The sequence below is a fragment of the Aulostomus chinensis genome, chromosome 14, assembly GCF_037954235.1.
Source record: "Aulostomus chinensis isolate RoL2024-O1b breed Wild chromosome 14, RoL_Achi_v1.0, whole genome shotgun sequence".
NCBI classification, from domain to species: Eukaryota; Metazoa; Chordata; class Actinopteri; order Syngnathiformes; family Aulostomidae; genus Aulostomus; species Aulostomus chinensis.
In genome coordinates, this window is record NC_141333.1 from 14,722,742 (window position 1) to 14,750,701 (window position 27,960).

Genomic DNA, 27,960 nt, shown 5'->3' on the forward strand with positions numbered 1-27,960 from the left:
TGCTCCAGTTGGAATAATTGGCTGGTTTTTTGAGAGCCATAAGCCTTAAAGGGCAGCGCAGCTCTGGCTGCTGCAGCCACAGGCTCTTTTCTGTAATAGCCTGTAATTCCTTCTGTCTAGTATAATCACCAACACAGCCTGACAGCATACACACAAGCAGGGACACACACACACACGAACACACTGACTCAGTCAGACAAATATATACATGGAAATTGCAGCTTTATGTTTCACAATAGTCTGATAGGACCTATAGCTACCCCTACGGTCGTGTGATTAACCTGTTATACAATATAAACAGAAGCTGCAGCTGCATCAGGCTTCCAGATTTTCTTTGATATGTTTTTAGATCTGATTAAAAGAACTGGCTGAAAACTATCTGCTTATTATTTATTGAGAGATATGTGTCCATGTTGACCAGCTCAGCCAATCAAGGTTTTGAAATTGATGCCTCGTCAATAGGCAGTTTCTGAGCTGCTTGATTACATCACACATACAAATTGCAATTGTTTTTTGTCAACGCTGACATCGTGATTATTCAAAATGATTACTTTAGTGATTTGCTTTGATGTTGTTGTTTTTTTTTAATTCCATCAAATTGAAGTGTCCAAATCGCTGAATTGGTCCTCTTATTGACCAAAGTTTGTTTTGGTCACTTAACTAGAGCATCAATGCTAAATGGAATGTAAAACAAGAATCATTTTATCTTGTTTTCATAGTCATTGCAAGCCAAAATCTTAATTGAAAACTAGACACGATACGTTGCCCACAGGGCCATTTACCAAATGTGGCATCATAGGATTGATCAGCCACTGTTCCTCTCTTGCCAGTGGAACAACAAAATATTAAAGTGCACAAAATTATTCAAGATATAAGTCATGATATATATTTTTTTAAATCAGTAAATCCAATTTGCCTGCCAAAGACCAGTTGGCAACAGAGACCATAAACTACTGATGTGATGCGCTGAAGTGAGGACATGATTGTTGGATGTGGTTACAGCGGCAAAAACACCAAATCCAAGAGACACGGTTCAGCTTATACAATAACATGTGATTAATGGCTGCAGCCCAAGTTAATGTCAATCCTTTACTGTCCATCTTACAGAAGCTCAAATATGGAACTTTAAATCAACTGAAACGGTCAAATTTCCTGAGACATGAAATAATGATTGTATTAGTTTAGAAAGATGTGTCTATGGCACTTGACATCAGGCTTATTTATTGTCTTACATGCAAATTATACACAGCACATAAACATGAAGAGAAATGCCTTTATCCATCAGCGACAGTCCCATGGAGGAGGTCGGGGACACGCGTTTGTATTTGCAGCCATGTGTGCAGCCACATTGACCTGAGCCCCCGCCTACCTGTTGAGACTCAAAGTGAGAAGAGAAGACATTATTTACCAAAGGTCAGCAGAGGTCAACAGTTACAGCAGGTGTGTGTTTGTCTCTGTGGTGACTTGTGGCCCTCGTCTCCCACACAGGCCATACACCACACTGCTGCTACCGTCTTGAGTGTGTGTGTGTGTGTGTGTGTGTGTGTGTGTGTGTGTGTGTGTGTGTGTGTGTGTGTGTGTGTGTGTGTGTGTGTGTGTTTGGGAAGTACAGGTGCCAGACTCTCCCCCTACAGCCCAGTGACGACCGGGGAAGTTAATTGGCAGCATCTGGCTGTCTGAGAACCCAAATGCCCATCCACCCCCCTTCACCCCACCCTATTCCTTCTCTTCTCTCCTTCCCTTCAGCCCACCACTCTTATGATGCTGCTACCTCTGGCGCACACATGGTGACACCAGTCTGGCTGCAAGCTGTGAACTTGTAGTGTGTGTGTGTGTGTGTGTGTGTGTGTGTGTGTGTGTGTGTGTGTGTGCGCGCGCACGGGCATGTGGGGGTGTGTGTGCGTGAGGTGTGGTGTGGTGTGATACACCAGGACTATAGGAGCAGACAAGGCAGCAAGGCCCCCAGCTGCCACTGTCATGCCAAGGGAAATGTGGGCAGACAGGCAGGCATCTTTGTGCCAAGGCCAGCAGGGCCCTGAGGGAAGATTGAGAGGGAGAGAGAGGGAGACAGGGGGGAAGGAGAGGGAGAGAAGGCGACAGAAAGAAATTTTGGATGAGTATAATTCCACTGGTCTAGTGACAGACACAACATTTCGTTTGTGTGTTGATCACGCGATGAGTGATTCCCTCACAGTTAAGTCATGATCAGTCATAACTTTTGACACCATGAGAAAAAAGTGATCCCTTACTATGGGGGATCGTAAATAAGATATTAACTGCATCAAGTGCAGTTTTTCTATAATATTTGTCTCCCCTCCCCTGCCGACTTTCACACATCTGCACATGCTAAAGATGAAAAAAAAAACTTTTCAGAAGACGCAGCTGCTAGTTACTTTGCTCAACATGGCAGACCGGGGGAAAGAGTTTGTCTTACTCCTGGGTTATGAAAACGCATCTTGCACAAAAAAACTGCAGTTTTAGGTTGCACGCAGGTGCCTCAGGCGACATGACAAATACAACCTGCTTTTGTTTGACGTGTGAAATGCACACTGCATTTTAAAAAAAAGAGCTGGTAGATGGCAGATGGTATTAAGACCTGCAAGAAAATACGTCAACCTGAGGTCTACATAGAATCCTCAAGAAAAAGCCTGTATCAAATGAAATGTGGCAGTTATATGGTAAACTGCCTCAATCCTTAGTGCATGATTGGTTGGTTTCAGCAGAGAAAATATTTCTTCTCAGGAATGCAATCTTAATTCGTACGATTAACATGATTGTCCAATGTAAGGCAATGGTTGTACTTTTGCACAATGAATCCCTATCCATGTTTGCTCTTAAATGTCCTCTCTCCTGTGTGCATGCATGAGGAAGATGACACCCTCAGAGACCGACTAACTGCTAGCACAATAGCTAGCTTAGCACAATACATGGTAATGGATGGGCAGGTTAGCATACTTTTTCCCTTCACAGATTCCTCCTCTGATTATCAACACATTTTCTTGATGGCGGAAGTTCTGATCAATGCACCGCCACAATTGCACAATTTTAAATCGGTGCTTAATGGTGAGTTTTATTCTCAACCTTGGTCCTATTAATGCAAAGAAAGACCAGTTTAGCAGCTTTAGATGACTTAAGGTGAGGAATGGAGTTATACCAGCCCTTCCCATCCATTATATTCATTGTGCTAAGCTAACTAACCACTGGTCTGTGTTGGTCTCAGCTCACTGATGCATGTACAGAGGAGAAAAGTGTATCTATCTTCTTGTCTGACCCTGAGGATGATGTAAATTCAGCAGATTTCCCCCAAAAAGTTGTTGTGCTCCTTTAAGTTTGATGAAAAGATGTCCTGAAAATATATGCTGCAGAAAAGGTAAACCTTCCAACTTACAGTAGAATCTCCTGAGAGCTGTGAATGGATCCAGGAATTGTAAAACCTTCAAGTATTTCTATTCTCGCTCACTACTTTGCTATCTCCCACTCTCCTCCACAAGGCACTGCACATATTATAGAGGTTTCTCCACAATCTTTGAACATCCTCCATTCCAAAACATTTGGGACAACAGCCAGGAATCATTCAGATTCTAAGATAACATGGTTTTGTAGTTCACTACCTGCTGTTTTGAATGTTTGAATGCTGTGGAGTGCAGGTACAGAAATGAATATAGAAATTGAATTGTCAGAACCTGAGAATTCATCATCTGAAACTAACCTACTTTAGTGAACTGTAATATCCCATGTAATTATCATAATTTGAATGCAAATTAATAAAGACGTGATTTGAGAATTTGTAATTTCCACATTCTACATTTCTTGCTTAATCATTTTTTTCCCAATATCACATCATCACAATCAATGAGAGATGAGCTCATCTCTATATAGAGTTTAATAATAGGTGATTTCAGAGTGTGTCATGTGTGTTGCATTGACTTCCGTGGAGTAAATTTCCTGAGAGAATGATCTCATCAGTCTTTGTGACCTTATTTCACACACACACACACACACACACACACACACACACACACACACACACACTCTCACACACACTCTCACACACACAAAACTTATGGTGCGAGTCAGACACAGTGAGATCAGAGGCTATTCTCTCATCCACTCACATTTATCAGTCATATAATGATCTTGTTTTATGTGGCTGTATGTTTCTAACAGTGCGCCTCAGGTCAATAGAAGAGTTGGTTTTATTTGTTTGGCCTGCTTGCAACTGAAACAGAAATGGACATGGAAATTGATTATTTCAGTTAAAATAACTTATTTTACAGCTATAAAATGATAGGAAAATATAAAGGGTCTTTGTTTGTGATGGTTTATCTGAACATTATTTTTATGACTCAGTCTGGCGCCAGTCTGTCTGTTTGGTCCGCACGCACACATGCACTTACATGCGCTCTGGTAATACAGTGGGAGTATAATGTTGCACTCTGGGAAATGCTGCATCACACAATTACAGACGGACGGCCTCTTTTCCTTTCTCCAACTCTCTCCCCACCCTCTCCCACCGGCTTACACACACCACAGGGGCCTAAAGCTGACATCATCATTTTATTAGATGATTGTGTTCATTTGAGTTCATTTTATGATTGCTTGTGTGTATTTATTTTGCACCCCCATTACTCCTGATGAATGTGCACCTGCCCCATTGCCCCATAGGGGACGAGAGGCGCCACAGTGGCGAGGGCACAGAGATCATCTGCTTTCTGCTAATTGCTGCGCTGCCCCACAAGACGCAGATGAGCTAGCTACTAGCCGGCCCAGCGTGCTCAATCTAGCCTAGACTCCTCTGGGACATAGATGGAGTGGAGCCTGTCATAGTTTTTACTGCAACTGAAGATGGGTTTAGAAAAACTCACAGATCCATTACAGCATTTCTCTTAGCAGCTCTATGACTCAGACTCATGATACAATACATGATTGTGTCAGCATGATGTAACCAGTGGAGGACATTAATATACTGTACTTCTCTGCTATGGTGGTCAGTATTTATGACCAAATTTTTCTCCATGTACTAGTAAACCGCCGTCTGCAAGATTTTCCTCCCCTTGAGAAGACAACTCAGTTTCTGTACAAAAGGGACTCTGACCTCACAGAACAAATAACTCATTAGTTATACATTTACCTCTCAACGGGTGACTATTCTTCAAGGCCCTCTACTGGTCTGTCCCAGCAGTGTCACACTGCTCAGGCTGTAGTGACATCACATTTACCTTTTTCTTATGATGATGTAAGTTTAAATTCAGCACATTTGTCTGGACATATTTAAAAAATGCTAAATTACCTAATCCAATTCTGTGTGAAAAAGGAACACAGACAAGTGGCTAGGAGACTTAATGACAGCAAAATTCAAGTAAAGACAGAGCTAATCCATTGATGGTGTTGACAAATATTTGATGATATTATTATAATTGGGCAGCACGGTGGTGCAGTGGTTAGCACTGTCGCCTCATAGCAGGAAGGTTCGGGGTTCGAGCCCCAGCTCCAGCACAGGATCTTTCTGTGTGGAGTCTGCATGTTCTCCCTGTTCCTGTGTGGGTTCTCTCTGGTACTCCACCTTCCTCCCACCGTCCAAAGACATCAAGAGGGGACGAGGCTGATTGATACTCTAAATTTACTGTAGGTGTGACTGTGAGTGGGAATGGTTGTCTATCTAGATGTGTTGGTCCTGATGGACTGGTGACCTGACCAGGGTGAACCCCGCCTCTCGCCCGTAGCTCTGGGATAGGATGGATGGATGGATATAATTATTGCATATTTACATATTTATTTATATTTTCTCCACATTCACAGTGTTTGCAGTTTCATCAATGATTAAAATGTATGAATGAATGTAGGACTGAGTGTCTGTCAGATTTAAAGTGGAACGAATAGAAAGTTTGAGATAGAGGTTTGGCTGAATACACATTCCTGTGAGTACTTGGTTTCTTCTCTTATCATTATATCTGATTTAAAAAAAAACTGATTCTTTTTTATGATGATTTATTCAAAAGAGTAAATGCCAGATGGCTGAAGTAGTGGAAGGGCTGAAAGTGACGTAAAGACATGAATTACTTGAAGAGATCATTTTTTGTGCACATAACAGCAAACAAACAGATAAAAGCAAGCACATATATTCTACAAACATCCACTCCCTTTTTATTTAACATATCAGCAAGACAAACTGGGCCTATAAACAGTGAAGGTGTTTTATTTAGATGGGATTTAGGACTGCCGTCTAATTTTTATGGGGAAACCTTCACATTTTACTGTGTTATCTAATATTGACCGATATAGTTAACTCTCTTTGAATGAAGTTCTAAAACTTGTCAACCTTGAGATTCATGGTCACTTTTCAGCAATAGCCAGGGTCATCCGCTGAATGTAGCATGCTCACCCACCCGTCAATGAAAACATTAAAATGTCCCATCCACCCATCCATCCATTTTCTACCTCTTATCCTGTTAAGGGTCGCGGGGGGGCTGGAGCCTATCCCAGCAGCCTTCAGGCGAGAGGCGGGGTTCACCCTGGACAGGTCGCCAGTCCATCAGGACCAACACATCTAGACAGACAACCATTCACACTCACACTCACACCTACAGTCAATTTAGAGTATCAATCAGCCTCGTCCCCTCTTGATGTCTTTGGACTGTGGGAGGAAGGTGGAGTACCAGAGAGAACCCACACAGGAACAGGGAGAACATGGAGACTCCACAGAAAGATCTCGTGCTCGAGCCAGGACTCGAACTCGGAACCTTCTTGCTGTGAGGGGACAGTGCTGACCACTGCACCACTGTACCGCCCCATTAAAATGTCACAGAGCCCAAAAGTCATCAAGGCATGTAAGAGATTTTGGAAAAAATCAACAACATGGCTGCAACAGGAAGTTACTGTGGCAATAGCAACTAAAAAACTCCAGCTTATACCATCTTGAAAATAAACTTTCTCTCTAATGAAATGTTCAGATGCAGCAGTAATTATTATGCGACTATTAGGGCAAACAACAAAGATGAGCTTTTTGTGTTGGTTTTTTTTGTGGTTTTTCAGCAACACTTTTCACAGGCAGCAGAGTAAAAGGCCGCCTGGTGAAATGAGATCTCCTGGGTGGCGAGAGCATCTTACCTTGTCATATTTCAACCTCATCAAAAGACTTTCCCTGACCTGACAAGGCTGCTAACGGCCTGTTGTCTCCACAGGTGTACAACTCTCAGCACTCTCCTCACAGGAGGCTCTATAATTCACACATCCCACCAAAACATGCTGCTGAAAAATCCCGCTAGCCAGAAGACCCGAGTTACCCGTAGCATCAGGGCGAGCTATTTCACATCCTCAGCGCACAAACAGTTAGAATGGAGAGAGGAAGGAAAAATGCTTGATGAGGAAGTTTTAGAATTAGTGAGACAAAGAAAGAAGAGATGATTGAGTGTAAAAAACGAGGGAAAGAACGAAGGAGAGCAGAGTTGTCAGGAACAGAAGCAATTTTTTTTGATCGCTGAAGAAAATATGTTTTTACTTTTTGTTTTATATTTCCGCGTTTCATTAGCGAGTATTTCCAGGGATAAATGAGTCAGCCCAGAGCTGATGGAGTAAGAAACGTGATACAGTAGAAGGAAAGGAATGAGCAGGAGTGGAAAGTTCTAGAAAATAACAACAAGATTTCTCCAAGTTATTTATGCTGTTCTAATGTTTCTGAAAGAAATCTAATCTAATATGCAAATATTCTTCAGTGGGAAGACATTCAATTCATATTATTGAAGACCACATTTCCTTGACATTGCTAGGGATTCATAATTTGCAGTTAAGCAGCCCATACTATTATGGGATGGATTTAATTACAGACAAATATAGATTTGTCAGCTAAACATTTGTTCTGTGAACCTTCGAATGCAGTGAGTTTAAAAACTAATATTGTTGTTTACGCCAAACTCATACCCTACCAACTGCAGTTCTGTAACTGAATAATATTAACATCAGTTATCAACATCAAACATCATTTTCCATCTCTTGAATGGAAGGAGTGAAAATGAATCCACCTCAACATGTGGTTTCAGAATAATAACAACAGGAGAACAGCTGGAAGATGATTTTCACTCCTGCTGAAAATTTTTCGTGTCTCTCCTAAATTATTTAAAGATTTTAGGCATTGTGTTATATCCTGCCACACATGCTTAAAACACTGTATTTGTGTGTTGAGGGATGCTTGAAGCTGGAGGCAGGGAAGAACCGTATGTAGTGATGAAGATTTGGGTTGCTGAGTTCAAGACATCTCAGAAGTCTGAACTCTAAACCTGGAGATTTCCAAATGTCATTGCATTTCTCCCGCAGTCGACAGCAGGGGCCAAAAAGAGTACAGACTGTGGAGCAGTGGGAAGGGATCAAATTAAAAAAAACAGGATAAATTCACTGTTCAATTTCATGTATATGCAGAGAATATATATATATATATATATATATATATATATATATATGTATATATATGTATATATGTATGTATTTCACATTATACTCAAAGCACATATCTAAAGGCCTCCATATTTGGTTTTGTAACAGAATCAGAGCTCTGAAAAGATACCTGAGCTCCTGAAAGGTGAAATATGAGTTGGACATCATTCAGTTCATTTCTCACATTTTTTCCCAAACTCCTGAATCATCTCAAATGCAGCATCTCTCCTGTGTACCACCACATCACACACACACATGCACGCACACACTCACAGCTGTATATGGAGGATGTTTTCCGCTTGACTTAGTATGCAAAACAAGAACACAGGGGCCGTGTTTTTAAAAACAATAAGCCAGTGTAACATCTGGCGTCATTTTACAATGCCAAGTACTATCCCCCTCTTAAAATAATGGCATAGCAACATAGAGGGAATGAAGAAAAATGTCATTTTGTGTGAAATGTTTGCCAAATGAACTATTTGCCTGAAACGAGCTGGTGGGTATCTGTGGAGCGGGACAGCTGTACTGGCTTATTGAAAGACATTTAACCTTCCTAACCGTTGACAGGCTGAACATTTGACAAGCTGAAAGAGACAACAGTGAAGCAGAAAATATAAAGGGAGTGGACGTTGACGTGTGCGTGTGCGTGTGTGTGTGTGTGTGTGTGTGTGTGTGTGTGTGTGTGTGTGTGTGTGTGTGTGCTCGCGGGTGTATGTGCGCGGGTGTAGGTGCGGGTGCATCACTATCAAGGCCTTGTGGGGTTTTTGTCCTGTATATTTCTGCCATTGTCTGTGAGAGTGCTCTGAGAAGCTGTGATTGACGTGTCCTCTGTGCTTGATTGATTTGAAAATATGGACAAGATGTCGCCTGTGTGAAAGCTACCAATTTATAAGCCTTCATCTTGAAACTTCAGAGATACGCCGACACCATCAAAATCAGAGCGGTAGTTTGTAGCTACCAATGGTTCAGAAGTAGAAAAGCCCAGGCAATCTGAAGTGACACCTCGCTAAAGGCTGCCTGCTAGCTGTATGAAACTCTCCTTTTTCATTCTCTCCCTGTCTTTTTTTCTGTCTGTCTCTCTTTTGACTTTGTCTTTTTCTCTATTTGTCAGCCCCGCTCTGTTTTTCCTGTAGTATTTCAGCCTCTCTATTTGTCTTTGCTCCTCGCCGTTCTCTTTATTCTTTAAGGCTGTGATGAGACGCTCTGGAAGTTAACTTGTCCCACAGCTCACTGCTGAATGACCTTGATGTAGCTCACATGCGGTGTGGGTTTGTCGCGCCGTCTCAGTGTGTGACTCTTGTTTGTGTGTGTCTCTGTAATCACTGAATTGTTAAACCATGTGTGAGTGCGTTATCATCTGAGGGAAGCTTCTCTATTTTTTTTCCCTCATCCCACATAGTGATAATTCTGTTTGGGAATGATGGCACTGTACCACGTCAAGAGATGGGCAGGGGAGGAGCAGAGGGAGGTACCATTTAGATAAAACAAATTGGCAGCTGCCGAACAGAAACAGCCACTGCTTAGATAAAAACCAGAGGGACTGTGTGCATGTGCTTTGGTGCACTGTTACATTTGTGTGCATGCACTGTTATGTTTAAAGCAGGTTCCTTCGTTGGCTGTCCCAGGCCTTCCAGGCAGCCTCTTTCCGTACAAAGTCACTGAATTTCTATTCTTTTTTTCTGGCCTATACCCATAATGCCATGATGGGACAAGCAGCAATAATTAAAATCAATAGCCTGGACTTCTTCTGTCTCTGGCAAGGTCACACACACACACACACACACACACACACACACACACACACACACACACACACACACACACACACACACAGTCGTGTTGAGAGACAGAGAAGGAGAAACTGAGAGAAGTGGGATTGCATGGATGGGCAGAGCCAAACAGGGAAATATGTAAAGAGGAGAGGTGTCAAACCTTTTTTAATTAACCCGCACCTTGGAGGGCTGGCACTAATGTGTGTGTGTGTGTGTGTGTGTGTGTGTGTGTGTGTGTGTGTGTGTGTGTGTGTGTGTGTGTGCGTGCGTGCGCACGGGCATGCAGTGCCTACACGTGTTTGTGTCATGTGGAGGTGTCCTTGTCTGTCTTTTTGGAGTAATGTTCCTGGTCCATTGTGGGAAGCAGTAAGATTATTTGCTCACATTTATTTCATGATTATCCATTTTTTCTTCATTTGTCTTGCAGCCGTAGGTTAGCAGAGAGGGCTGATGGGCTGCTGTGGGTGTGGTATTGCTAGCCACTGGCTGCATTAGTATTCTGCTGAGATAGCCACATGCAGATACACTCTCTTTGCTCCTCCTCTGAAGGAACAATCATCCCTGCCTTTCTCTTCCTTTCTCCCTTTCTGTCTGACCAGGTTTTGTTTTAGTAGAAACTAGGGACAGCTTTGAAAACCAATGTGTGTGAGTTCTCTACGCATTTCTATCTGTAACCTAAAACCTGATGCATTTAGTTTTTGAGCAGACGCCTAGAAATGTGTCTCCTCCCCATCTTCCCTTCTTCTGGTGAGTCAGACAGAGAAGTTCACTCTGTCAGAGTTAGTGCAGAGCAGTCTGTCCTTTTTGTTGATTATCAGGCCTGTTCCTATCACAGCCCTGATAGCATCTTCATCTGATCTCTTGCCAGAGACGCTTGCTCAGTAGCCAGCCCTGCCATCACATATCCGCTACACTGCTAGCCGCCATCCCTTTTCCGAATATCTCTGTATCAGGCCCAGATCTGCCATCTCCCTGCTCTCTCATCTTCTTCTTATCTCCTTATTCCACCTTTCTCCCTGATCCAAACACCGCACCAATCATTCATCGTCCTCATCTTCCTTCCACCTTTTATGCCGTTCTCTCAGAGCATCATCAGTTTTCCCCCATGTATGGTCTTTTTCCCGTGAACTGTCAAGACAGTCAGTGAGTGACAGCAGAAGACAAGAGATATTCGTTAAAAGAGAGGCGTATGAAGAGCAGACGGTAAAAGAGGGCAAATACACTCGCTTGCATGCATGCTACATCTTTCGCACGGTGTCTTCTGTGTGAGGAAAAGAGGAAGACAAACAGATGAGGAGTGTGAAAAGAAAACATGTGGCGTAAGCAGAGAAGTTCTGTGGACTGCAGCAGTACTGTCCCATAGCCCATCGATTGTCCATGAGGTGCAAAGAGCAGTCAGCTTTATTTAGCCTGGGGGCCTAGCATGCAACACACAACATGCATCACGCAATTCAGCAAAACCACACAAGAGGACACAGAGTTAAACATGCAACACAAACACCTGCTGGCTGTATTTACCTCCTGTTTTTAGAGATGAGAGTTTGAACAGTGGGGAAGATGAGGGGTGACGTTTAAAGAGAAATGGATGGCTAGAGTGGTCAAGGGAGTTTCTTCATTGGATGTGTACCAACATGAGAATGAAAGGATACATAATACACATTAGCGCTGTATACTGTAGTATACAGTAACCTACTAAATTCATGGCGTATTTACCAATTAAAGCACATAATCACACATTTTAGAATGATTATTAGTTATTTATGAAAAAATCTACACATTCGTCCAGTTAAATCAGATCATCTGGAACAAAATGGTGGTGTTTCTTTTACTTTACATACACATACAAACACACACAAACACACACACACACACTACATTGGCATTCAGTTTGATTAGCGTTCAGTGTGAGTAATGTTTAATTAATCTTATTTGCTTTTTCACCATGACTCATTTTAGTGGTTTCCTTCACATGGTCAATAGTGAATGTAAATGCAAATGAAGGATATTGAACTGAAAAAAAGCCTAATAAAATGATGAAAACACTTTGGATTTACATAATACAGAAAAGTAATTAAATCAATTTGCTTTTGGATTATCACGTGTATTGACACGATTACTTCCTTTATATCTATTCTTCCTGGCTCATGTAAATGATAAGCTGTAGATTTGTTGTTTAAACAGTGGAAATGAATCACAAAGTCACTGATCGGATCCTGTTTTAAAACACTGCCTGATTGACCTGAATCTTTTGAAAAAAAAATATTTTTCTTAATTTGTCAAAACTGCTGATTTGATACAAACTAGAGGGCACTTGGGCTGGTGTAGAACAAGCAGCAATGAGCATCGATGCTGTGTATAGCCCTTCATTGAAGTGAATCTTGATAATATCTGGATTTTGCCTTAATGAGCTGACCGATTCACCCAGTCTGGAACAATTACTGCTTTCTGTGTCCACTAGGTGGCGCCTACATCAGGCTTACCTCCTGTAACCTGGAGGTGTTGCTATTACTTCAACTTTCATCAAACGTGAAGTTTGGAAAAGATCTGACCAGGTGGAGTCCAGTTATCCAGTGGCCACCTCGCCACAATAAAACTGTTTGATGTCACAGAAAATCAACACGAACCTTTTAAGTTCTTTCTGACCTATTTTGGGATGGATCTGGTCGACCCACAGGGAGGAATACATCCCTCCATCCATCCATTGTCTTCCGCTTATTCCTACCTTCAGGGTCGCGGGGGGTTGCTGGAGCCTATCCCAGCGTCAACGGGCGAGAGGCGGGGCTCACTCTGGACAGGTCGCTAGTCCATCCCAGGGCCAACACATAGAGACAGACAGCCATTCACTCTCACAGTCACACCTACGGTCAATTTAGAGTGTCAATCAGCCTCGTCCCCTCTTGATGTCTTTGGACTGTGGGAGGAAGCTGGAGTACCAGAGAGAACCCACACAGGAACAGGGAGAACATGGAGACTCCACACAGAAAGATCCTGTGATGGAGCAATGGCTCGAACCTGGAACCTTCTTGCTGTGAGGCCACAGTGCTGACCACTGCACCACCGTGCCGACCCCACTATGATTCATCTAACCCAAAATTGAATGGATCATATCTTGGCTCAAGTTTGGTAAAAATTGTCTTAATAATTTTTCATAACCCTGCTGACAGACAAACAAAAACAGAGACAAAGCCACCAAATAAATTACTGTACCTCCCCAGTGGAGGTAATGATGATAAATTGTCAAAGGTTTAAATTCATCCTGCCATACTTTGGGGTCATCTCATTTTCTCTTGTGTTTCTTCTTTAGCTGAACTCTAAAACAAACTTAATGATGTGAATTCATTTTTATATTAACTTTTCTGTTTAACTTGTGTGTCTCCTCATTTACGGATCTGTCTATCACAGATTCTTAAACCTTCCTCAAACCATCATAAAATAATAAATCTCTAATTTACATCAACTATGTTTATCTTTTGTTACAGGCAGAGGCTTCCTGCCAAAAACGTGTACTACTACCGTTGTCCTGACCATCGGCGCAACTATGTCATGTCGTTTGCCTTTTGCTTTGACCGAGAGGATGACGTATACCAGTTTGCCTACTGCTACCCCTACACCTACTCCAGACTACAACACTACCTGGCTGGCCTGGAGCGCAGGAACCTGCCCTACCTGCAGAGGGAGCAGCTGGGACTAAGTGTGGTGAGTGGAGAGGTTGAACAAGCTCGGGATTAACAGTGGAGGGGTTATAAAATGGTGTGTGTGTGCGAGTATGTGTGTGAGTGTGTGCGCACGTGTGTTGAGAATAAGGAGACCCAGATTGGTAACTTTGGTGTGCCCGCCGGTCATAACTTCAGCCTCTCATGTTATTATTAGGAATGTAGCTCTCTGAGATGACGGACTGTAAGCCTCTAGGTGTGTGAGAGTGTGTATGTGTGTGTGTAATCAGTAGAGCTCTCACCTCTGCAGTTGGAGCTAGTGTATCATACACACTGCCTCCAGTCTTGTCTGCTCTTATCAAATAATTGTAGGAGAAAAACTCATTAGAAATGCTTGAGAGATTACAACTTCTTGGTCTGTCCGCCGAACATTTGTCAAGGAAAGCTTGCTGCAATGGGCCATCATGAAAGTACAGGTGTTTGTAAGGTGCAGCTGACCATGAAATACAGATAGGACTGGATTCCAAGAGATGGAGGTGGTGGAGGATGTAGTTAAATATTTTAACACTAATACCTCTTTTAGCTATGGAGACCTACACTCATAGTAACAATGTGAAATGTTATTCTGGTTCATTTTCCTGACATAACCTTGTACAAACCCTTTCGACTGCAAAAGGATTAAGCTTAGACACGCATTCATAAATCTGTCGCATGTTTTTTTTTGTAACTGCAAACTATTGGAAAGTATTTGTAAACCAATACTGTTTTAAGTTGGTTGAGAGGAAAAATATTCCCCTAGAAATAAGGATTAAAAACTCAACAGTAGCTTTTAGAGCGAAACATCAGCAAGGAGTGAATGAATTCACCAGTCCACACCTGGAAGCAGATCAGGTGCCATTGTTAGTGACATACACAGACGCAGATCACGTGTTCATACCAGCGCTGTGTTTGTTGTGATGCCTCGTCCATATTTTATAGAGGAACATGAAAAAGTCCTGGAAATTTACGTCACAAATACCTGCATATTAGTGCATATGTGTGCTCGAATGACAAAAATCTCTTTTCCATACTTTCGGTTTACTTTAATACTTGTTTATGTTGTATAAAACCTAATAACTTGTCATTAAATACGCGCCGGTGAATTTTTGCTCCGACTGTTAATCTTGTGTGTGTGTATGTATAAAAAGACGTTTCAGAAAATGTCTGGTCATAAAAATGTCCTCCAAGTTGTGGAAAAGAAATACAGTGGTAAAAAAGTGTATGAATCCTGTCCGTGACCCTGTATGTCACTGTACACCTGTGGATCATATATTAGCAAGCTAATTAAACAGCTAATTAATCGTGTAGTGATTGGGTCAGCTTAAGCAAGACTATACCAATTCACAATTGCAGTCCCTCACGCAATTTTTTGGTCCAATTTCACTCTGTAATTTTGTATCCAACTCTTCCTGCTCTTACTTCTTTGGTCAGACTGGTGTCACCTGAAAGCCTAGAATACTGCTGGAAGCAACTCACCATATTGCAGTATTGCTCCTCTCATGAACCAATTTAGATTTGAATATGTTAATTTCAGGTTTCTGGGTTAGTTTTCCGAAAGTTTTTTGTCCATCATTTAAACGCTTGAACAACCTGTTGACATCAAATGACAGAATAAGATAAATCTGAAATTGTTCAAAATCTCAAACTGACCTACTGTTGGACGACGGAATCTTTCCTCTCAACAACTACTTCCTTAATATAAGGAACAATTCTCAGGTCTACAGTTCTGCAGGTGCACACACTATTTTCGCTTTAGGTTTAAGCCACATCATTCGTCTGAACGAGACCGAGGGGAGCAGAGAAAGGACAGACTCGCTTGGTTAGGCTCACAGAGTCAGTATTAGTATTCATGGTCATAGAGAGGTTTATGGCCGTATTTTTCTCTTTATGTTCTCTGGACCTGGGTGGCAGACAGCCCAGCCCAGCTCTCTCATATCTCTTTCTGTCTGCTCCCTTTCTTGCTGTTACCCTCTCCTACCCCAGTCCCTCTCGCTCTCTCTCTCTCTCTCTCTCTCTCTCTCTCTCTCTCTCTCTCTCTCTCTCTCTCATGCACATATGAAACTACACACATACACACACACACACACTCGCAGGTCAGAGGGGAAGGGATGAGAAGGGATGAGGAGAGCTTTCTGGCTGCATCAAAGTTTAAAGACGGATTGCTGCCATTTTCAAGGCAGAGTCTTTGCAGGGACACCACAATAGGTTTAACCTTCTAATGGGTACAGTTATCTCATAAGGATGCAAATAAGAGCCAGAGCCATTTGCGCTGGCATTCTTCTATCTTGCTGACTAATTTGTTTTCTGTAATATATTCCTCTGAACAAAATCTCAGCTATTCAGCCTGCACTGGAGGACTCAGATATTGTGTGGCTGTTTTTTTTTTTTTAAACATTTCTGCTTCCAGCTTTCTCTATCATCATGTGTATACGGATTTCTGCACTCACCAGTTGCTTCATTATAGGTACACTATTGTTGAATTTAGCCTTATTTTATCAAGAGGTGTTTTTGTTTTGTTTTTGTTTTCTTTGTCAAATTGAATTGCATTTGTTGAAGTGTGTTTAATTGAGAGAAACTGAACGACTGAGATGAGATGTAACAATTTGGAAAAGGGCAAACTGTGAGGATTTGAATATAACTTTCGAATCTGCCTCTCTATTATCGATTATCTTTCACTTTCACTTCATTGTTCTTTTCCAGTTGAGAAAATAAAGACCGCTACAGCAGCCGTGGGCTTCAGCTTCTCACTAAACTAGCTTGTACATGGACAGATAACTGTAGTAGCTCCACAATCCTCCCAGTAACGTCCACTGTATTTTTTCGAGCATAATGATATTTTTAGCACTCCAAACAGGAGCAGATAAACAATAATAATAATCCTGATGATGATACATGGCTGAAGGTGTACATCCCAGTAAAACCCCACAACTATCCACCCAAAAGACAGTTGATAAGATATAAAAGCCTCTCTGGTAGATTGCTGCAGTTAAATTCAGAGAAAATGGTAATATCTCCTTGCACATTCACAACTCGTGCTTTGTTTTTTTCAACAGCAACAAAACATTCCTATTCCTTTAAATATTTGAATTAGAAAACCATTACAAACTGTACAATTATACCAACAAAAGTCAAAACTTCATATCATGTCCCATTTAATGTATTTGTTATCATATCAAGTTAATTAAAAAAAAAATACGAATTTCCTTTAAAGTATACCATGACCTGACCTCGGGCTGTCCGAACTCATGTACCCTTATTGATGGGCAGTCACATGCCTGCCTGTTCACATGTCAAGGAGTAAGACTCTGGAACAGGGCTTTAAATTCAATTCAATATTATCATAAGTAAAATGTAACTAACTAACTTGCAGCCACTGCAGTTTTAGTAAAATTTGTCAGAATCTGGATGAAGCATTGTTTGAATAGAGAGATGCGCAGCCATCGTGTTCTCCAGACGCCAGGGAAGCGAGATTATTAAGGAAAAAAATCATATCATCACTTTAAAAAAAAGTTTTGTAAAATATTTTCATTACTTTTCAATTGTCGTTTTACCAGGTTATTTTGATTAAGACTGGCAAACCCACATATTCTTAGTTCTAAATGTCTGCAGAAACTAATACTGATGCCAACACCAGAGGTGTTTTCCCTGATTGTTATCACTGTCATTGTTGATATTATCTTTCAAGTTGCATCATAGAAATATTCACAAGTGCATTAAATGTCAATACAGCAAGTTCTTAATCCAGCGCAAGCTATGGAATTGTATCTGGATCAGTATGTGGATCAGCACCAGCATTCGGATATCTTTGACTAGTGTCCGGAACCTGATTCCAATATCTCTGATTCCAATTCCCTGAAAATCTCTTTTTCAAGAGAGATCTGGCCAAGAAGGCAGCAGCACATTAAGAAATAAATCACAAGTCATATTACAGAGTTTGGGAAAACTTGTCTTGTCAGACTCGGTTTGGCAAAATGAGTAACAGTCAGTGTCAGTGTGTGTTTATGTGTGACAATGTTTAGGATTCATCTTGTTCCTGCTCTCCTGGGTTCACAGCCCTGCGTCTGCTCCCCTGGTCTCTCTCTGTCTGAACATTTCTTTGATGGGAGTGAACCTCTTCCTCTCCCTGAGGCGTTGATGTCCACAAGACACAAAGAAAGAGACAACACGCGACCTGCTACAAGATGCCTGTTGTTTACTTCTTTCAAAATACTTCCTCATTTCTCTGAAGTTGTCTGGAATTGAAAGTGCCTTATTTGCCCACCTTGCCTGTTGACAAAGCATTTTTTCTTTTATCTCCTCTGTCGACAGTGTCTGGCTGGGAGTTGCGGAGGCAGCAGTTTCAGTTTTTCCTCTGCTGGCGCGGTGGGGAGGGCAGGGCTGTGACACTATTAGTCACCTCTGACACAGCGCAGCCACTGCCTGTAGAGCAGATGGAAGGAAAGTGTAAATGAAAGACCCCGGGGTGGGAGAGTGGACAGGCCACTGACCAGCCCGAAGGTTGTATGACATCTAGATCACATGCAACTTAAAAGGCCAGAGTCCTTTCTTTCTAGCTGTTGGACTGTGGTTCTTTCAGCATACCTTCATGAAGTAAAGCACTGATCTCAGATTCACAGTGCATAGGATGTCATATCCACTCCTTTCTTTTTTCCGTTTGAAATCTCAGAAATCAAAGCAAGATAATGATAGTCAACTTGTACTGTGTTCAACGGAGCCAGTGGTGTCTGTCAGCTGCAGTGACTTAACATCACTTAGACTGTTGTGATTGAATTTAAGACCTAATCCTGTCTCCTATCAGTGTTCAGGTACCATGTCTGGGTGTCTGCTCACTGAGAGTGGAGTCTCCAAGAACAGACTTTTTTTTTCTTTTTGTGTGTCTGAAGGAAGAGGTGGGGAGTGGAGTGGGCACTGCAGCTATATCTGCCTGGCTGCCTCTCTCTCGCTCTCTCTCTCTCTCTCTCTCTCTCTCCCCCCCTCTCCCTCTCTCCTTATCGCTGTGTTTGTACACCGTGTGCCAAGATCCAATCAATAGCCACTCCAGCCGTGGAGAGAGGAGAAGGTCAGCAGCCACATTGGAGGCAAACTGATGGAGACACAGAGAACACTGGAAACACACCATAGGCCGGCCATGTTTCTACTGGGTGTAACAAGAGGCCTTTCAAACAGCTCTGGGCTAACGAGAGATCCTTGGATATTTGCTCCCCGAATGTTTGGAACAGTAAAATTGCTTTTTTATCTCATTAGAACAGTGGCTCCCAAACTTCTCAGACCCCCTCAAACCTTTTACCTCCTAATGTTTGGCCCCTCTACCTCCACAGATGGTGCTTGCACCACCAGTTTCTAGGCTTGCACCACTAGCAGATGGTTTCGACAGTCTTCAGCTGATGAACTGCATCCATGGGCACTGGTTGTCACAACTATTTATCCATATTTGTGCAAAATTAGCAATCCATTGGATGCTAAAGGGCTTGACTTTTTAAACCCAGGAGCAAATAGACAGAGGCCTACTGTGTACCAGGGGTGTGACAAGACATTATAATCGGTTTCTGTATCTGCTTTCAGGTCGTAGATCGGAAGTGGGCATGGCCTTGACCAGAAGTATGTTTTTTTAGTTTTAAAAGAACGGGCTGCACCCCCCCTCCCCTCTGTGAAACACTGAACAATCCAAAAAAAAAAATCACTCCCTCCCTCTCATTCTCTCTCTCATGATTTCTTTAATTTGACTTAATTTTGTTCGGACTTTAATTGTTGTGAAAGATAAATGTGTGTCTGTGGTGAAAAACGTTCGAATCTTGAATTTGTTGCAACAATGGGCCACTGGCCGACAACAAAATAATGGCGTGATTTTTGAGTCAATGAAATTATCTCTCTTGGTTTCATCATTTGTGCGAAAAACATATTCAGATTCAAGTGCATCCCATCAGGATATGCGCCCCTCAAGACCCCGCCGCTGCCTTACTCTGAACTCTGTTTGGCTTTAGATGGGTCAGGGTCAGAGCCAATCAGAAGAAGAGAACGTGCCAGTGGCAAAAACACAAGACAGGTTCATTTTAGAGAACATACTGGTATCTTCTGGGTGTAACCCCTGATGTTACTATGCAGACATTTGAGAACAGTAAGAGGCATAAGAGGAGCCCAAAAGTTTCCTAATCAGGTATCAAAATATGAAGATGAGAATGTATCGGTTAGGGTTTGAAAGTTGTTGTTTTTTCTAGCATTTGGGCCAAAAAGATCATTTAATGGAAGCATTCTGCATAGTTTTGAATCCCTGGGTTGCAGAAATCACAGAGACAGTTTTAGAAATGTGTGTTTCCTTTTTGCGCTGAATGAGAGAGCTTATAACATCCATCCATTTTGACAAAGTGCCAGTTTTAATTACTGCAGCTAATTATTGCCAACTTTTCTGTGAAAGTGGACTCTGACAGCTGAGTTCTTGACACTGGAGCTATTCTATGAATGGCTGAGTGCAATGAAGAGAGCCCTCCAGCTACTGACGGCCTCCTTCAAAGGCCAACACCTGATGAGGTGATGCTGCGTAGTGAAACCACAGGACTGACGTGAACATCCACTTTGTTTCGCAGTAGAGAACAGAACAGACGGGCTTGGTCTGAATACAGATAAGACAAAAATAGAAAAAAAAATATTGATATATTTGATGTCTTTTATTCACGACTGTACTACATACAGAAGAGACAGATGTCTAGGCAGAGAAGTGGAAGTGTGAGCAATATAATCCCCCAAACATAGAGTTTTGTAGCTTTGTTAGCATAAATTCAAGGCAGATACAAGCACTTCACCAGTCAAGCAAGCTGGCACCACTCAAATAAGTGAACTGCTTTCCCCCAAGCTGAGAGGTAAACAGCTCCAGATAACAGACTTTTTACTCTTTTAGTGGCAGACTGTTCATGAATGCATTAGCTGTGGCCTTAACATCAAACACGAAAACAACTTCTTTTAAAGGAAAATGCACAAGTAAATAGTCAAGGCAACTTATGGAATACAGCTATATCAGCAGGTGGAAATTAAATTTTCTCTCCATTTTTTTAACTTAACTCAGAAGTTTCTCTTTGTGTTTGTTTTCTGCTTTTCAGTAACTTTATAGGTCCTTGCATTACCTCATTTTATTTCCCTGTTTGTTGCTTTTGTTCTCAGGATTTTTTTATTTTTATTTTATTTTTGACATTTACTGTGGCAACGGCTAACAGGTACTGTATCTGGAAAGAGCAGCACTCTTAATCATCTAATAATAATATGTTAATAGCTGCCTTCAGCACCACGGCAACAGAAATTAGAGGGAAATTCCTCAGAGGTGTGGTCATCATCGTATCATTACAGTCGTGATTCTTTTTTTATGCTACTTTCTTTTTGACTTCATCGGTGAGCGACCCTTATCAGACACTTTCTTAGCAACATGGCCCTCACTGTTGTTAAGAATCTGGAATCTGAGAGAAAACCGTGACTGTCCTCTGGTCTGGTTGACTAAGAAGGATGATTCAAAAGAAAGCGATGATAAGCAGGTGTATGATCTACTGTATGTAGTATGCCTCTTATCTCTAACTCACTGGTTTCCCCCAGGATAGTGGAGGCTTTATTATGCATCCCCACCCTTGCATGGCTCCTATTTCTCTGACGATGAAGAAAGCAGTAATGAGGGAGAAGTGGTGGAGACTGGCAGTAAGCGGGAGTGTTTTCAAAGCATGGTTGATAATGCGTATAGCCCGCTGTGAAAGAGAGGTAGTGCAGATGTGCTGGTGTGTGTGCCTGTAGTGTGTTTAACTTAACATTTTTAAGCAGAGAAGGTCAAGTGTGTGTGGAAGAACATATGGGAGATAGATTAAAGTATCACTGGTGAAACTCGCCAAATTCGATGTAGTATGTGATGTTCACGTCGTACTGACCCCTTGTTGATCCTTATTACAATGCTGGCTCCAAAGCACACAGATTGTGGGTTCCTCAGGAAGAGATAATATTTATTTTGGAAATTGGAACTTATTCACACCTTAATGGCTTAGTACTCGATCTGCTTTCTCTCTCTCCCTCTCTCTCTCTTCTGTCTTTGCATAATTAGGACAAAGGTGAAAAGTTCGGTCGAAGATGTGAAAAAGAATGTCTTCCCAAACTGAGCTTGTGCAGCTGTCAGTAGACACATCTCTGTCTCCTTCTGCATGTCTTTGTCTTATGGCTCAGAGCTCTTGGGTTTCAGAGGTAAATCTATTGCCATCCGTGCAGATGTTGCGGTCGTCTGTTCTCCTCTGCCAGTGGATATTTACTCCGCTTGCTTCCTAGATGACTCAGAGGATGGAGCACTGAGCAGGGAGCACTCACTGCATCTCATTTGGGTGTCAGGACTTAGGTCCCTTGGGGGAAACAAAGAGGGAACAAAACAGATAGCATTCAAGGCTTTTAATAAATCAGAATACACCTTTCTGACAGTGTAATTGCTTTCCATTGCCTGGCTCAAATTTACCAGCAAGGGAGGGGAAAAAAGAAGGCAGAGAGGGGAGAAAACAAGAGAAAGGAGAAGACAGGAAGAGAAATGCAGAACGGGCTGTACAGTAGATCATTTGTTTGGGGGAAAAGAATGAAAATTAATGAAAAGAGAGTTGCTCGCCCCCCAAAGGCAGCCAAGCTTGAAATTCACTTTGAGGGAAACTTAATTTGTTTTAAATGGGCAAAAAACATATTACTGCGCAGCGCGTAGAGAGACTGCGTGGTGTGTCCGTCTGCTGCGTCTGTCTGTCTGTCAGCATGTGTTTGTGGCAGACGAGGACGCTATGCTCTGAATAGCTCAGCTGAGAGGAGGGAAACACAGGAGTCTGTTAATAACTCCAGTAACAGCATCTCTTTCTACATGACTGCTCTCCAGCACTCCCTTCTAGCACGTCGGAATACAACTCCAGGATGTGTCGGAGAAACTTGTCAAAAGTTACTGGCAAGCAACAAAGTTTGTTGTGTTCACAGTTTAGGTGTGCATGTGTCAGAGTACCGATGTATAGTGTTAAGAGCTTCTTTATTCATCTTTAGGAAAGATAAATAGGAAACAGGATTTAAGGAAAATAACTTTTATTTAGAGTGAATTCATATTTGAGTCATCTCTAATGTCCACCTCAAAACTGACACACTGGATGTGACGTTACAGATGGTAATAATAAATATTTAAAATGATTTGATGTATTTGAAAATATGTGTATTCATACAAACAATGTAGCACTACCTTATGATTTTTGGAATTTCAGGAAAGGAAAGAATTAGGAGAATGAACTACCATAAATGTAGTTATAGTATGAGATCCACTGGTGAGCTTAATCAGCTCATAATACACTCCACAATGTTCCCAGGTTTGTATTCGGCAAACAGTGCAAACCAGAACTACAGTTCCTCCAGTGGCCACTTGGGGCTTCTTCCAGAGTGACCCAGTCCCCAGTGTTGAAATGCTCATATCTACAGCAGAAATAAACATGTTTACAGCCTGGTCCAAACTTAAGTTTTTGTCCCGATAGTTAATTTCTTCCTCCGTGACAGTGGTACAGGGTAAATATCGTTTAACTACTGTAAAGTTTAAAGCTTCTACAGCCAGATGTAGCAGTTATACACCTAAAAGCTGTTTGCCAACTCCATAACTGAATCTTGGAATAGCTCCTGGTCAATATTAAATGTATTTTGGCTTTAAGTGTTGAATGTGAGTATCCCCAGTTTCAAAAAGCGAAAACGACAACAGTAGAAACACTGAAACGAGAGTCCACAAAGCAATATGTGACATGACATTTGTTCCATCCATTCCTTATGAAGCACATGGGCAAAAGCTAAATTAGGAAACTAGCAAATGTCTTACCTTCAACAGAAACCAATGTGCAGGCTTCAACATATCAGGCTTTGGATAAATAAATGTTACACTTCCGAGAAAGAAAGAGAGAGAGATGGACAAATGAAAAGGGAAAGGGAGTTTCCTGAGTGACACACATGACTGTGTATCAGATACACCAGTGAAATCTTGTCTCTGCATCAACTCAGAATGCAGCCAGGCATGAACGCTACTACTGTTCCTTCAGGAAAACAGGAATTTGACACCATAATTGGCCATGATGATGATGGTTGAATTGCAAATTCATGAAAAAAAAGACAGATTGGCTATTTAACAACTGCCCAGACTCATTTATATCCACAAATGCATACTAAACTGGAGGGAAAGCAACTTCCTCCACAATATTCAGAGCACGGCTCAAAATGTAGATTTCTGAAATTCTACTGTTATACTATTAGGCATGATAAAACACACATATATTGAGCTTGAACAGCATTGTTGTCCATGAAACCGAAGTTATATGTTCAGTGAGGTTGTCAACATTGATCTGTGAGGCTGCCAGCTAATTTATATGTTTCACGTATGATGGTTGGTATTTCTGCAGGCTTAGATTATTTTTGAATCCTAGATACAGTACAGGAGGATTGATCCAACCTAATATGTTTAGTGATAAGCTGGAGCCGAAAGCCAAGGATGACTGACAGGTCATGGTTAAACGGCATGATTGCAGGCTCGCTGCAGTTTTATCCTTGCCTAGAGTTATAGACCTCACCACTCAACAATTACATGTGATAGGAATTCTCAATGAAGCAGATCAGACGTCACATGACATCAAATCCTTGACCTGATCCTGTACTATGAGCTCTCAGCTTCCATTTCCTCTGAGTTCTCACAGCCCTTCAAGTGGATGAGAGAGTATGGATGCTTTATGCTCTCATATGCCAAGTCCACAATCTCGCTCGACACTCTAGAATCAGATCTTTCATGTGGAATCTCTTACCATCTCTTGTCCCGGCTCTCACCACCCTATTGCCCTCTCACCCATACATGGACAAGGGCTCTGACTCTTCACCCTCCCCCAGGCTCAGCCCCTGTGATCGGGCCAGCAGCTTGGCACGCCTGGGGGGGCCTGGAGACTCCCGATAACAGACTGCTCTAGCCAAGCCACTGGTCTCCCCACGCCTACACTCGTATTTACCGACCACAAACAACCACTTAACTCTCATCCAAGTCTTTTTTTCTCTTTTCTTCACCGTCCCACTCCCCAGTTGACCATAATATATATATTTTCTCTTTTCTTTTATTCTGTCTTCCTTTTTTTTACCTTGTGAGAAAAAAAAAACGAAGCAAGTGACAGGTCTTATTTTTCTTCCACTCATGTATTTTTTCCCAATTCCTTGCTCTCCCAGTGCTACCTGGCCCCTGCGTGTGTGTGTGTGTCTGCGTGTGTGTGTTCCTGCCCCATGGCGAAGCGTCAGTTTAAACATGAGAGAGATGAATGCCAGTGTCCCTTTTCTCTCTTCAGCCTCGCTCTTCTCCACCTGCATATTTTAATATAGTGCTTCTGTTCAGCCAGTCAATTGCCTTTTACAGGAATGGGCCACGCTGACTAAATTGAAAGGGATTGTGGTCTGCTTTTCATCAGAGTCCACAGGGCGAAAGGGGGCATGGAGGAGATATCGGAGGTATCTTTTTTCTGTTGCACTGTCTCTCTTTTCCCATCTCTTTCTCTCCCTTTATCTATTTCTCAGTGTTTGATGCCATCTGATGGCTGTGAAAACATTTAGTGGGGAAATTAGAATCTTGTTTCCCATCAATCAGTTTCCCGTTTCCATGCAGGGCTTCCTATTGATAGCAAGAGAGAAAAGAAAATCAACAACAGGCTCAAAGTAAAATGTCTTCATTTCCCATTTGTTTGCCTCATACTTTTGAGACATGACATGTAAGCGTACCTTCTCTTTTCAAGTCTGTGTCTTCAATTCTTTGTGGAAGACATCATTTGAAAACCCCTGTGTGTGTGTGTGTGTGTGTGCGCTTTAATGAGTTTTCCAACTTACATAAACTTTGAGCTTGTTTTGTAAGCAGGGTGGGAAGCACCGACATAAATATGCAGCCATGATAGTTAAAAACAGATAGAAGTAATGATTGTAAAACTATACCACAAATTAAATAAAAAGGAGCAAATGAAGAGTATTTAATGGCAGAGACAGGGATTCAAGTTATTGTGACTTGTACTCCAATTGACTCAGGTCACTGTTTTGATCATCTGTAGACACAGATTCCCCATTTAAATACAGACTCTGTAGACAAGGGAGAAAATGTCAGGACAGGGAAGCTTCTGGTTCTTTCCATGTAAGTAGCTTTGACCAGTCACGTGTGAGCAGGCCTTGGTTGTATCCAAGTAAACTGTCTGTGTGGAGGCCAAAAGAGTCAGAGCAAATAAATAGGGGCCTACAGTAAGACTCACCGATTCACCTTGTCTGTTGTTCTGTATTTCATAACTGAAGCAGCCAAAATAAGAAAAGTATCTATCTGATATATCATTTGCGCACTTTGACTACATTTGGTTGGCATGTTAATGCCTGGCACGTATGGCTTATTACACTGATAGTTAGTTGTCGACATAGGAGCTGTTGAACTTTGAAGCATGACAGTCAACCCCATGGGGAAAAAAAAATGTAAGGAGTGGTAGACATGATTTGGAACATGCCTGGGACTTGGAAGACCTGAGATTCACAGTTGACTTACTGGTGTGTGACTTTATCCCACCTTTTTTCAATCGCATCACTGCACAATAAACATCCTCAAGAGAATCCTCAAAGTGAATTTTCTCACATTTTAATTTTTATTATGTTTATGCAACCTCATTCTGGTTATTATGTCATTTTTATATTCTACTGCAACCTGCTGCTGATACAGCCCAGTTTTAATTTCATCTAATCGCATTAGTTTCATCTAATGTGATCTGATTAAATCAGTGTCTAACTTCTCTGTACTGAACCTCTGCTTCAAAAGTGAGAAGTTGCAAGAATCATGCTTATGTTAAACAACTCACAATAATTTATTATCTCTGTCTTTTCATTTGAAGTTTACTTCAACCGAATTGTCCATCATGAAGGACAGAAAATAGATGCTTTCAACCTCCTGCTTAGGATAATAGATTGACAACATCCAGACAGATTACTGGTGGCAGTGACACCAGCTTGTGCCTGCATGCTAAGTTCCAAATGGAAAGACTTGACTCCAGTGACTGATGGCTTCAAATAGCAGTGGATGCATGCATGAGTGATGGAGACAGCACCTCTTACCTCCTTCCTTCCTCCTTTACTTTCCCATCCTCCTTCCTTGGTTGCTGTGGAAACAGGTGAGCGCATTTGAGGTTCCTGTCACCTATTATTCCCCTGAAGTTGCTAAACTTTATTGCCCACATAACACGGGAACCAAAAGCAGGCACACGCATGCTCACAGACACACACTTTGACACACAACACAGGCACTAGCTTTGTCTTGAGAGGAATCTGTTCTCTATTTAATGTCTTGGCTTCAACGTTCTCTGCTTTCTCTCTGTTGAATTGCATGATGGTGGAGGGTAAAAGGAGGGCCAGGGGTGAGAGAGGACAATGGAGAGGGCACTTGAAAAGGCAGCAACCTTTTCCTGCTTGCTGTATGTCCGATAGTGACTCCCTGTAGTATGCCATTGTGAAGCTGTCAAACTGCCTCCCTATGAATTCAGAGTAATGCTCAGGAGGTACATAACGCCCTGTCTAGGACTCTTCTAATGTCCATCTTCTTTCATTCCTAGATCAATAGTTGTCTTTATTTTGGATTCCTTCCGCCTATTCTCCTCTCCCTCTCTCTCCCTCTCTCCTTCCTTGCATTCATCTTTGACAGGGCAGCCCTAAATGTCTGCTTTAACTAGCCGCTCACAGCCCCCCTCAAAGCACATTTACATACACATCAATCACGCTGTCAAAGGTAAAGGCATGACGCCGTGTAAAAACCAGAATTGGATTATGGCCTTGTCTCATCCCTGACACTGACTGCTTGGCTGGCTGGCTGACTAGACTATTGATGCACAAGTTGAACAACCTGAATTGTTATTGGTAGATGTTTTTCCCATTGTGCTATTCATGGCACATCTGTTAGTGTGGCACAATGATGTCTGACACACCAGAGTTTGTTACCCTGAACCATCTGGGAAGTACTTTCTAGAAACTGTTTAGAAAGGGTTAGACACTTTCAAGAGATGATTGGATGAACCATCTGT

General features: G+C 41.9%; 1 protein-coding gene across 2 annotated transcripts in view; it reads left to right on the top strand.

Annotated features, from left to right (window-relative positions):
- Nucleotides 1–27,960, top strand: part of agbl4 (AGBL carboxypeptidase 4) — a 277,380-nt gene that overhangs the window by 138,248 nt on the left and 111,172 nt on the right. For both annotated transcript variants that reach the window (XM_086225487.1, XM_086225486.1), the window contains one exon: nt 13,679–13,895. In XM_086225487.1, coding sequence (XP_086081613.1) covers nt 13,679–13,895 — 217 coding nt within the window. The remainder of the gene's footprint in view (nt 1–13,678; nt 13,896–27,960) is intronic.